The sequence below is a fragment of the Anthonomus grandis genome, chromosome 12 (genome assembly GCF_022605725.1).
Source record: "Anthonomus grandis grandis chromosome 12, icAntGran1.3, whole genome shotgun sequence".
Lineage (NCBI taxonomy): Eukaryota > Metazoa > Arthropoda > Insecta > Coleoptera > Curculionidae > Anthonomus > Anthonomus grandis.
In genome coordinates this window covers 22,920,429-22,934,256 of record NC_065557.1, presented here as the reverse complement: position 1 = coordinate 22,934,256, position 13,828 = coordinate 22,920,429, and the positions used below count along the sequence as shown (strand labels likewise).

The 13,828-nt window shown below is 32.5% G+C and overlaps 1 protein-coding gene across 2 annotated transcripts in view; it reads left to right on the top strand.

The window, feature by feature from the left end:
• Positions 1–13,828, top strand: part of LOC126742796 (MAM domain-containing glycosylphosphatidylinositol anchor protein 1) — a 390,310-nt gene that overhangs the window by 255,124 nt on the left and 121,358 nt on the right. For both annotated transcript variants that reach the window (XM_050449592.1, XM_050449593.1), the window contains one exon: positions 9,862–10,059. In XM_050449592.1, coding sequence (XP_050305549.1) covers positions 9,862–10,059 — 198 coding nt within the window. The remainder of the gene's footprint in view (positions 1–9,861; positions 10,060–13,828) is intronic.

Sequence of the window (13,828 nt, the reverse complement as noted above, 5' to 3'; positions counted from 1 at the left end):
GATGTTGTCATAATTAATAAAATATAATTATACATAGATATTATTAATTATGAAGTAATAATACCTATGTCACAGAATAACTGGAAGTATATGTGACTTTCTTAAGGCGAATAATTTTATTAACGAATTTCTTTTTATATTTAAATTATGGTCCTGAAAAGGACCGATTTTAAACCCAAACATATTTAATAATTAATACCTCGATAGGTGTTCAAACTGCTTTCCATCACTTTCCAAACAAGCTTCCAATCTTCTTTGGGTGGATAAAACTGCTGTTTCAGCAGCTGATATTTCATTTATTGCATCACGGATTCTGTTTTCTATATCCTGTTTTGTTGTAGGTGGAGTTTTGTACACAATATCTTTTAAACGACCCCACAAGTAAAAGTCTAGGCATGTTAAATCGGGTGACCTGGCCGGCCAAGGATATAGACTCCCCCTTCCGATCCAGCGCCCTTAAAAGTAATTATTTATATGATACCGCACCAAACGGGAAAATATGCTGGGCATCCGTCCAATTGGAAATTCATGGTTCGTCTTACTTCCAATGTCAAATCTTCCATTAAAATAGGCAAGGAATTTGTTAAAAAATGCAAAAAGACATTACCGGTTAATGTGCCATCAAAAAAATAAGGACCAATTATTTTCATTTCGATAATGCCACACCACACGTTTACACTCCAGCGGCCTTGGTGCTGGACTTCTCGCATCCAACGAGGATTTTCAACCGACCAATAATGCATATTATGCCTGTTGACTTTCCCATCGCTACAAATAGTGGCTTCATCGGTCCACAGAATCTGTGACAAAAAATCCCTGTTTTCGTGAATCATTGCTAGTATCCATTGGCAAAAATCAATTCGGCGCTCAAAATCATGTTCGTTTAGAGCTTGGTGTAGAATTATATGGAAAGGGTCTAGCCTTAAAATAAAAAGAAATGCCTATATTCGAGAAGGAAATTATAATAAAAAGATGTATTACCTGTGGTCTTTAGGTATACTTTGAACAGTAGTTCGAGCTATTTCCAAATCTAAAGATAACGCATGAGTTCCAATATGCCTATTAAACTCTACGTAGGCCAACACATTAATGATTTTTCTTCAGTTCTTCCAGTAGAGCGAGGCCTTCTAAATTTGGGCCGACTAAAACTCCCAGTATCGCGTAGTCGCTGTACCAACCGTGGAAAAATTCTTCTGCCATAATGGCGGCGATCTGGATACCGAAGGGCATACTGTTTTTCAGCTATTGCTGCATTTTGAAAGCACTCAAAGGAAACCGCAATCAAATACACAGCTTCATTATTTGTCAAAGGCATTTTGCAAAAAATCGAGCAAAGAAAATTGCAAACAGATTTAAACTGGCCGTCTAATAAATATTTGACGTTTCCATACAATCCTTTTTAAAAGTTTCTTTTGTTTTTGCCGCCTACTATACGTTAACTAGACATTCTAAGGCCGAGCGCTACATGGCGCTACATAAGTTTGGACTCGGTGCGTAAAAGACTAATTCGCTATAACTTTAAAACAAGCAAAGATATCATCGTGCAGTTTTTACAGGATTTCTGCAAATTTTATCTACTTTTTAAATATGATGTCAAAAATGTAGGTTTTTATTCGTGTCTAGGTCCATTCTTAGCAATACAGATGAAATAAAACGACCCGATTAATATGTAAGCACTGATTTAATTCACAAATAAACTCGGCGGTAAATATTGTACAAAACCTTGAACTGGACAGTTCTGTTTACAACTTAATTTAGGTGCAAAATGGCGCGAACAAACTAATTTTAAGAGCAACCCCGTCTGGATTCACTTAAAATACTCTTTAAGAAAAACAAAACCCCGTCTGGATTCGCGTTTTCACGTCTGGATTCGCGTTTTCACGTCTTTTCCGGCTTTTCGTCGTTTTTTTACGTCGTGTCGTCATACTCGTTCCTTAAACGATTATTTATCGACCGGCCCCAGATTCGAGACTAATTCAACTTCCTTGTCTTGTCTTGTATTGTTGACTTGATGGCTCTGCTGCAAGGCAATTGCCAGCCCGATTTGTGTGAGATCCTACTTTATCTGGCTCTGGACCATGTAGGAGTCTCAGGATACTTTGCTGCACTGTAACTCTTTGATAAGGAAATACAACTTATGCTCGGGCCTCTAGGCGTATTCTGTTTCTATCTAAGGCTGTAAAACAGGAGGAATATTAGTGATACAACAGAGGGAATATATGACCACACCAATGCACTAAAACAAGCAATTAAGGCAGGATTATAGGACAATTCAAGGTTATTAGAAAGTTGAGCTTTAGATTTTAATCTGGTTAATGTTTATGAATCGCATGATTATCTCTATTGTTTCATCGTCCGGAGCAGATAAAATGTCAGTCATAGATAATGGTGATACTCCTTTCTTTAATACAAAGATCTTATATAGGTCAAAATTAATAACGCGATTAATTGGGCACTCAAAGAAAATATGGTCCAAGTCGTCCCATAAACCACAATCACACAAAGGGTTATCTTTTATGTTAATTCGATAAAGGTGGGAGTTAGTCAAGCAATGTCCTGTACGCATTCTAATAATTGTTGTGATATGTCTTCTGTCTTTATAGTTCAAGTTAGCAAACCATTTTTTGTTGGTAAATGTGGGTTGTACCCTAGCATATCTGCGATGATGGTTTAACACTAAAATTTTCCACTTGTCCCTAAATGTATTTATTATTTCCTGCTTTAAAATGTTGAATATATCCTGAATATCATAGAGCATTTTGCTAGGGATGTTTAAATCAGTTCCCACTTTGGCCAGAATATCTGCCTCATCATTGCCTGGTATATCTGAATGACCTGGGATCCAAGACAGTCTAATATCATAGCCATTGTTGTTAGTCATGGCAATTAATCTTTTAGTTTTAAGAACCCAATATTCAGAATTTACTGTAAAAAAAGAGCCACTGAGCTTTGTAATTGCACCTTTTGAGTCTGAAAATATTATTGCTCTCTTGATTTGTTGCTTGATAGCGGTTTCTACAGCATCATGAATATCAATTATTTCGGCCTTATAAATATTAAGGTTATCCGGCAAACGTGACGAGAATCTATAGTTCAAGGATGGGATAGATATGCCAAATCCCACCCTGTTGCCCTTTTTTGAAGCATCAGAATAAATAAATGTATAGCGGATTTTTAAGTTGTTGGTTTCGTCTATAAATTTATTTCCTGTCATGATATCTCCCTTTTTAAAGTTACATTTTATAATTTTTAGAGACCCACTTAGAATGTTTAAGGGGATTTCGTAACATGGAAATTTTTCTCCTCTATAGAGTAAGGTTATGTATGGTCTGTAGCTTTGAAATGCAGTCACTAGATATGGAGTTTTATTGTTATTCCAAAACTCAGGTCTATGTATTATTTTAGATCTAATAGTATTTATGATTTGAATAATAGGGTGATTTTTAATTAATAAAAATTTCGAAATTAGTTTGAAAGCCAGTAGTTTTCTCCTGTATTCTAGGTCTATCATAGATGCTTCCGCTAACAATGCCACTCTGGGCGTAGAGCGCATACATCCCATACATATGCATAAGCCCTCGTAAAACACCACGTCCAATCCATTCAGAGCCGTTCCTGCACATGGTTTAAAAATTATCGAACCGAAATCTAGATGAGATTGTACCAAAGCAAAAAAGGCAGTCAAGAGGGTGTTTGGGTCTGCACCCCACCATACTCTACACAATGCTCTTAGGACGTTCAGTGACTTTTTTGCTTTATTTTTAATTTTTAAGATGTGAGGTGGCCACTTTAGATTCTCTTGCAATACTATTCCCAAATATTTGACGTTTTGTTTAAAGGGGATAACTGAATTATTAATTTGTATGGGAGGTGGGGTGACACTTTTTCTCCCTCTAGTGAACCACATTGCTTCACAGTTATTAATCGATAAGGATAGGTTGTTTTCCCGGAAATATAAATCTATGCGTTCCAGGGCAATGTTAATTTTATTAATCATTGTAGCTACGTTTTTGCCCTTAATTATTATTGTCAAGTCATCGGCATATCCTATTACAAATGCATCCCCCAGGTTTAAGTCAAAAATGTTTTTTATATAAATATTAAATAGGATGGTACTCAAAGGGGAGCCTTGTGGAAGACCCATAGTTGTCAGCACTGGACCCAAGAATGACCCATTATTGCTCCTACAATACAGAAGTCGGTGTGTAAAAAGTTTGTAGATTACATTACACATATGACTGGGCACTTCCATGTTTTGTAGAGTATTATACATTTTATAGATGTTTACATTATCATATGCTGCTTTTATGTCTAAAAAGACTGCTATAACTGATTCAGAGGAAAGAAATGCATCATTAATATAAGATGTGATAAATGCAATATTGTCATATATGCCCTTTCCCTTACGGAAACCTGTCTGTCTATTTGAAAATTTCAGATCATGTTCCAGTTGCCAATCCAGACGATTCTTGAGCATAATTTCTAAAACTTTAGCACCACATGATGACAATACAATTGGTCTATAATTGTCAGGGTCCATTGGGTTTTTATTTGGTTTCAAAATACTAACAACATTGAATTTTTTCCAGGATATCGGTATTTCCCCTCCCATTAGGATTTTATTGTAGATATTTAAGAGAATTTGTTTAGCTTTAAAGGGCAGAAATTTAAACATTTGATAGGATACATCATCCATACCTGGTGCAGATGATTTCTTTTTATTTAAGGCCAGGTTTAACTCATTTAAGGAAAAAAGCAAGAAATTGTCATCTCCATTGGCCGGAACCAGATTGAAACTGGGGTCTATATTTATAACTGACATATTGTCTAAAATGGATTGCTTAAAATTATCTGAAATTACGTGATTAAATCTACTTATTTTATAGTTGTTATTAAATTTTTTAATTTTGTTCCAAACATATGTGATACTCGAATTCCTATTTAAAGTGCCACAAAAAAGTTTGAATTTTTCTTTTTTTTTATGTTTTAGTTTTTTCCTAGTTATTGCAATTGTCTTTTTAGCCATAATATAGTATTATATTATGGCTAAAAAGACATTATATTCTGTAGATGGGGCATTATTAAAATTTGTTATGGCATTTTTTCTTTCCCTAACCCAAGATGTACATTCATCATCCCACCATGGATTACCCCTCTTCATAGGTGTTCCAACCAATTTTATTGGAATTACTTGTTCAGAAACCTCAAAAATTATAGACATCAATTGGTCATAATCCAGATTATAATTAAGATTTGAGAGCTGTATTAAGAGTTTATCATGATAGGCTTCCCAATTTGCCCTTTTGAAGTTTCTGATATTATAAGGACTAGCAATATTATTATGTAAGTTAACATCACCGTTATCGTTAAGAATAACGCATATGGGAAAATGATCACTGTTACCACAGTCTTTAATAACATTCCATGTCGCTTGTGTAGCTAATTTTCCACTTACCAAAGTTAAATCTACGGCACTTGGTGTTGCAAGGGCTAGTTGGAACAAAGTTGGTGAGCCATCATTCAAAATCACAAGTCCATTATCTTGAATAAAATCACTGATAATTCTACCACCTTTATTAGGTGTGGCTTTATCCCATAAGGGATGATGGGAGTTAAAATCCCCCATGATTATTATATTTTTAGCATTATAAGAAATCAATTTACTTAAAACTTCAATAGATATATTGTTATGTGAATTACAATAGAAGTTGACCACTTGTAAATTACCTATCTCTACTATTATATATTGTGTGTTGTCTGATGAAAAAGTTTCGATTTCCTTAAAAATAAGATTTTTTTTAATACAGGTGACCACTCCCCCATAACCGTCATGTCTGTCCTGCCTGATTCTAACATATGTATTTAGATTGAAGGTGTCGTTAGTTTTTAGCCATGATTCATTTATTAAAACAATATCGGGACTTTCTTTATGCACAAGGCTATTTAAATTGTCCCTATTGGAATTTATACTTCTCAGATTCCAACAGATAATTTTTAGTTTATTTCTATTTAACATAAGGGTGTGAAGCAAGGTAGACTTTTAGGTTGAATCAGATTGAAAACTGGGATCGATATCCATGTCAAGGTTTTGGTTGTACAATATACTTGTAGTTGTACAAAGAATTAATCTTTTATTATTTTCTGAGGTGTTTAAGATTGCATTAATAATATGCCTGACATCATCAGGGTAAGGAGGTTCTTGTAAATTATAAGTGTGAACTGCACTAGTACTAGGCAATGATGTATTTAAATTATTTTCTGAAATTTGTGGAAAAATGGGTGCTCTAGTTTCTTTTTGAGGTCTTGAATTGGGAAACATTAAATGTTCATTATGTGCTTTTTTGTCATAACCCTTATGGATTATGCGTTTTTTCCTATTGTTTTCAGTGACAACTTGTTGAAAAGATCTTTTTATAGGTGCTGTTTTTGCATGTTGTGTGGGTCTCTGTGATGGTTGGATTGTATTTTCTGAAGGGTCTTGTCTGGTTATATTTTGTAAGCTTGGGAATTCTGTAGGACGATATACAAATTCATCTCTTGAGATGTAGTTTTTTTTAATGATTTCGCTAGCATCATAAAAGGTAATATTTTCGAAAGCCATTAGTTCCTTAATATTTTTCTGTCTGGTGTACTCTGGACAGCTTTTGTCTGTTGACTTGTGTGGGTTTTTGCAATAGAAGCATTTAATTTCACAACAGGAGTGCTCCTCTTCATTGTTAATTTTTTCCTCTGCACATGTAAAACACCTCTCTTTGCCTTTGCAATTTGTACGAGTATGTCCATAGCGCAAACATCTAAAACACTGTGTTACTGGAGATATATATATGGATACTGGTCTTTCGAGCCTATATAAATTTATAGATTTAGGAAGACAAACACCCTTAAAAGTAAAGAGGACTGACCCAGTAGGTTCATATACAGTTTCTTTATCTTTAACAATTCTACGATTCAATCTCCTGACTTTCTAAAGAATTTCAACTGCACTATTTGTTTTGCAGCACTCTAAGAGTTCTCCTTCCCCTATTTCTAAATCTATCTGCCTGACTAACCCTTTGCATGTCACAAAATTAAAAGGAATGAAAATTTTATACCCTTTATTGAGTAAAGTTTTATTTTTTACAAAGTTATTTGCTGCTTGATAATTAATGAATTCTACGGAAATTCTATTTAGGCCTTTGTTTTTAATTTTTTTTACATCATTAAGGTTCAGGTTAAAAATATCTCTAGCAATTTTTATGTTATTAAACTTGCCTATACTGAAGCCCACTTTTTCAGTGGATTCCAGATAAACTAAAAATGGACCATTTTCACTTTGAAAATAAAGAATTGGTTCTTTTTCAAGTTTGGTATTTGTAGAATCTTGAAGAATACCAGCATTACCTAGAACACATTCCTCTGAACTTTTTACCTTAGGCAGGGGGGGCCGATGAGCGATACAGGGGGGCCTCCCCCCTGTATCGCTCATATTACTTTAACTGAAAGCAAGAATTTAAGACAAGCATGCACAAAATGAAAAAATTCTAGCCAAAAAGCAGATGATGTAAGCCAAAACAATGAAAAGCCAATACAACGTATAATAAGCTCAACTTACCGTTAAACAACGTACACACAAACAATAAGAGATTAGATGGAAAGAGTTAAAAACACTGCCTCCAAAAATCAATGTAGCCTCTAACGCGAACGAAGCCCGAATGTAATTCAACTTCCTCTTTTCTCTTTTCTTTCGGCCGCGCCCGTCTAATCGCGCACATGAACCTTTTCGTCAGAACTGTGGCGCTGTTGATTTAATAGTGTTGTCGCGTTGTAAAAGATTAAGTCAAATATACCAAACCAAATTATTATTGCACTTAAAACTAAAAGAAACATTTAAACAAAAATAAATGATACTCACAAAAATTATCCATTCAATTTTAATTTTTTGAGCAAAATGAAAAAAACTGGAATTATTACAAATTGCGCCCTCTGGCGGTTTTATTAGGAACTATAGAGTAGTGATGAGATCAGACTTTTAAAGCAGCTACATTTATCTTGCAAATAAATTTTGAATTGCTCAAATCGAATAAGTGGTTTAGAATTTAGACCGATTTTAATGATTCCACTTTCAATAGCTTCCCCCACCCCTACTATCGTTCGTACGTCAATAATTCATAAACCAAAATTATAGCAAATTATAAAGGCTTACTAAAAATAATATCAGTAGTTAAGTAGTTGGTTTATGGATAAACAATTTTTAAGAGCTAATAGTTTTTTTAAGATTACCTCATGTAGAAAATCTTTTGACTTTGAATTTCCTTTAATGTCTTAAAAATAGTGAAATTTCTGCCAGCAGAGTTATTTTTCATTTAATTTCACCTATAAAGCTAATGACATTTATCGGTGAAGACAGACCGTTTATTTATTTTAGTAAGGTTTAACGAAATAAGGGCCTACATTCCATTCCTTATAAGCCCGGGCTAAGCTACTTTTGCAAATAAGTCAACAATATAGGTAAAGAAATCGTGGGTGAAGGGAAAGTTTTCCAGAAAAAACGAAAGCTGCTTTTTTGCGACATATTGCTATTTCTTTAGAAATTTTGGAACATAGCACAAATAAGAAAAAATAATATTACAAAATTAAATAGATACTTACGTAAAACATCAGTTATTTATAAAATCTGAATGTGTTAGCTTTGACAGGATCACCAAAGCACAGATACTGAGTAAAACATACAGTTATATAATTCATAAGAGAGTTATATTAGGAAACAATAAGACTACTATACGAGCAAGAACTGCTATAGGTTACACCTGATTATTTGAGTAATGCGTTGGATCCTTAACTTGCGAATATAAAAATCTGTTGTTTTTTTTATTATGTTTTTATCATAAGACCATCTCGACCATCATTTTAATGGTCGAGATGATTACGAGTCTTTTATCTCTATTAAGTTACACTACTACTGTTATACTGTATTAATTGTTTGAATAAAAATTGAGAATATTTGGTGTTATACGCCTTCTAAAGCATTAATTAAGATGAGAACGCAGCGAGGAACAGTTACTGTAAATTGATAGATAATACTATTTCTAATAATTCAAAATACTTAAGTATTTAAGAATAGTAGTTGAAATATAGAAACATAGTGATTACCGTACAGCTTTCTAATGTATTGAAATAATAATAAAGGAGCAAAATGGCTTCTTCCCTCGTCCCTCTATTTTTGTGAATCTATGAGAATATGTAGCTTAAAAAAACATTTATTATGGAAACTAATATCAGGTGATATCATGAGATGATATTTATACAGATTCCTCTGAACCATTTATTAAGCTATTATTTCAAGGACATTAAAGAATTTGAGTCTTAACAAAGCTAGTTGGCAATGTATTAAAATTGGAACCTTTGACATATCGTATTTTTTCAATTATCTGTCAATATTCACACTAACATTTTGTAATATTTAAGGTTTTTACAAATAGTGTAACGTGAACAGTTTCAGATTTGTTGGTATATAAAATCCATTGATATGTCTGCAATATATTAATAATATGTCTGTAATATATTGAAAAAAGATTTGGAACAAAATAACTTTCACTATTTCTATATTTTATTCAATAGACCTATAAAGTTAATTCAGCCGAACGCCTTTGACAAATATGGAGTAAAATAGTCTCCACATAACTATTTTCTATAGAATAAACTAGGAAATCTGTGAATGTTTCTTAAACGTGGTATGACAAAATTATATTCATGATCTATATCGCTTTTAACAATCGTTTGTAATTAGAGCTAAGAATTATCCTTAGACTTAGAAAGCTATTCTTATAAGTTCTTAATATAAAGATATCTCTTCTTTTTACAAATTTTTCTGTTTCTTTTCAGGTCTTTTCGTCATTGTTTGGAAACGTGGTACAACTTTAATCAGTGCGGGTCAACAAAAAATTACTATGGATCCTCGAATATCCCTGGTCGGCTACAATTTGCAAATCAAGGATATTAAGCACGCCGATCAAGGCGATTACACCTGCCAAATTGGAGACGGATCTCAAGGGGACCTAATTCACACTATAGAGATACTTAGTAAGTAGACCAAAGCCAATAAATTAGGATTAATGCTAACTTCAGACAGTAATAAAAAAATTATCAAAAATTTTAGTAAACTTAATAAGAAAAGCAGCTAATGTAGCGGTATACGACAATTTAAATTTTTAGGAAAGTGTGCAAGTACGATATTTTATATATTTATGAAAAACAAATTATTTAAAGCAAACTTGAAATTAAATGAAATTAAACTTTTTAAAATTTAATATATTTTTTTACAATAATAGAACATTTGGTAAAACATAATTGTGACACTATCGTACTAAAAAGTAATATTACAATGTTTTAATTTTGTGAGTATTTTGATTGCTTTTTATCAATTTCATACATAATTTTTTATAATTAACTTTGAACTTCCTCTCTATGAATAAGAGCAGTTGTACACAAATCATAAGCATAAAAATCAGCTCGACTTTGAAAAAAATATAAATACCAATGAGTTTATCTGAAGTACACAATGGTAGATGTGATTCAAGAATCAAATAATCAAACATCTGCATAGATCCTGTCAACCTATTCGCCTTTCTAAAGAGTTGTCCGAATATATTTAGTATGTTAAATACTAGGTTTAATTAGTAAAATAAAATAAATGATATCAAATTGAATAAACGGAACTAGGGATTAAGGGAACTTAGGGATTATAAAACCATTCTTTATCTGAGGAAGCTCTAGACGAATATCAGTATCATATTATCGAATAAAAGGCATGGCTGGCAGATTTAAAAAAATAGAAAAGACATACGAAACATTTAAGTAATTGAAACATCGCGTACTATAAATTATGAGACTACCCTAACATGCTCTTGGCTAAAATACATGTATCATAAAAGTGGTATAGATATAACGTGCTGTTCCACGGGGAAACTTTTGCGCTACGTGCACCGGGCTTATATATCGTTTTAACTTTTTCTTATTATACTTGGGGAGAAGCTTGATAGTATTTTCTGAATATTTTAACTAAAGGTGGTTATTACTTTATCTAAATGATATTAATTGACCATTTGCTTTCGGTACAAGAAGTTTAAAAATAACTTAAAGTTCGTCCAAGTCATTAAGTGTTCTAACGATTATACAGCATGGTTTTGAATTTAAGTTATTATTTGGTATTGGTTTTACTTCTTCAAATATGCAACAATTAATTTTTTTTTAATGCGCTTACTGTGAAAGTATTTAAACTATTCATTATTATTACAATAGTACAGACTTAAGAATAAAGTTTAGTTACAAAATAGTTACACAGGTTGGGGAACTGAAGGTTATGCATAGTCCAACCTAATGAGAACACCATTTTCTTTCATTGATGAGCCGCCACCTTTGGTCTTTTGATAGGTATTTATCTCATCTGCTGTGTGACTATAAGCTTCTTAAGCGTTATTATTTTTTTCTCAACTTATTATAGCTGTTTATACTCCTTCCGAGAGAGCTCAAATTATAAAAAGGTTTTATATTTTATGGAGGCAATTCGGCAGTATAATTTACGGATTTTTTGTCAATTACATTTGAAAATAGACCGATTCCTTGCGAAAAAATTATTTGAAATATAGTTTCACATTTTTGAGACATTGCTTTGCTTTCTTCTAAATTATCAAAAACAAAAAGAACAATGAGAGGTTACGATTGTTTTAAAATGGTTTTTCATCATTGTAAGAAGAGAATTTTTGATCCAAAAATAAGACCAAACTGTGTAGAGGTAATGAAAGAAGATGCCTCTTCTCTAAAAGTCTCTAAACCCAGATACCTTTCATGATTGTTGTAGCTTCATTGCACATCACAGATCACATGCAAATCTGAATTCAAAGGACGCGGTACAATCATTTTATTGAAAAGTTGCAATATTAAATTGTTTTAAATCTTAGTTTGTACTGCATTTTTAAACGATTTTAATATTTTTATAGTATAATTATAGGTCTTACCTTGGCAAATCCCTTAAACTAAAATATTAAGGGCCAAATACACTGTTTACTCTATATGTCCTTAAATGAGACCAAACGGTTTATTTAAGGTCATATGTTTAATAAACCAAAATGTATTGATGTTGCCTGACGATTTAACCACCCTTTAAAGTTTGTAGGTAAATTTTAAATCTTGCTTAATACTACGTACTTACTATTAAGTACTACTGATGTTTTACATAAGCATAATTATTATTTTTTAGAAAATGAGCTCATGAGTTTGGTCATTGGCGGCTATAATTATGGCCAACAATAATTTGTATTACTCGTTGGAGACATACTTGCCATAACGAAAAAAAAATTATAATATCGGTTGGTAATAATTGGATAGGATTTTCCAAAAATACACTTTTTTAGGAAAGAAAAGTTTTTTCAGAATGCTTAACGCGGATAAAATTGCTAAACTGCCTTAATGAGAATATAAATAAAATATTTGAAAAACGTATAATAAAAATATAATTACGATATAAAATTAATATTTTATTAATATCAAGAGTTTTGGTTGTTGTGACTACTTAGTACTATCGTTAAAACTTTCAAAGAACTCTTGCTAATAATCTTAATAAAATATCAACATATTTAGTACTTTTTGTTTAAATTTTAAGAACTGCTATGTAAAGTGTAGGTATAACTTATATACTTATATATATCATTATATATACTTATATATATCATTATTTGTATTAAAATTTATTAACTTTATATATACCCGTAGACTATATACCAAACAAGAAAAAAGTCAAGTTAAAATTACCCTATATACGCCTTCTCTTTTGTTGATACCTATACAGGGTGTCATTGAAATGGTGTAAAAAAATTCGGGGGGTGATAGTACTCCTAAAAATTTTAAAAAAAGTTCCTATAACTATAGGGCGGAAAATGCATATTAAGGGAGTTAGGGGCACTGAAAGGGTAAATTTAAAAAACGGTTTTTTGAAATTGTAGGCTTAAAAAACGAGATAAAATTTCGAAAAAAAATCCTCTGCCATAAATTTTGACCCAAAATCAAATGGTGATACTGAAAAATAATTTGGAAAATCGGAAAGGGTAGTTTTTGCAAGGGTAGGGGGTTAATTCGTGAATAACTTTTTTTAGGTTATTTTTTTCGCAACGTGGGTTCATTTTTTAAAAACTACATACTTTTTCCTACAAAAAAGGTACTCTTGTTGCACATCGCCCAGAACGATGGTTTTCGAGAAAATTGAAGGCAAAAAGTTTGCTCTGATGGGTTGCTATCTGGTTAAACAACATAAACCTATGAAAGTTATGGGGTTTCAAAAGTAAACACGTAGTTATTAAATAATTAATTGAAAAATCTAAATTTTATGATTTTTAAAACATCTTATTGCTTTAAAAAACGAAATAAACCAATTACCAAAATTCCTTATTAAAATAATGCATTTCTTAATTCATTCATAGTAAATGTTCAAAGTGACCACCATTCATTTCAATGCAGACATCTGCTCTTCTTCTCCATGATCTGCGTACCCTGTGGAATATCCCTGGGGTTGTACGAATTTGATTGGAACAGTCGATAATGCGTTGACGTAGTTGCTCTTCAGTATTAATCGGCACTGAGTAAACCAAAGTTTTCAAGTGGCCCCAGAAGTAGAAATCTAATGGATTAAGATCTGGTGATCTTGCTGGCCAAGCTTGTGGACCACCACGTCCTATCCAACGCCTCTCAAAAACTTGGTTTAAATGATTCCTCACCGCTAGCGGAAAATGAGCTGGTGCACCATCATGCATAAAATACGTGATCTGCCTCTGTGCTATGGGAACTTCCTCCAAAAGTG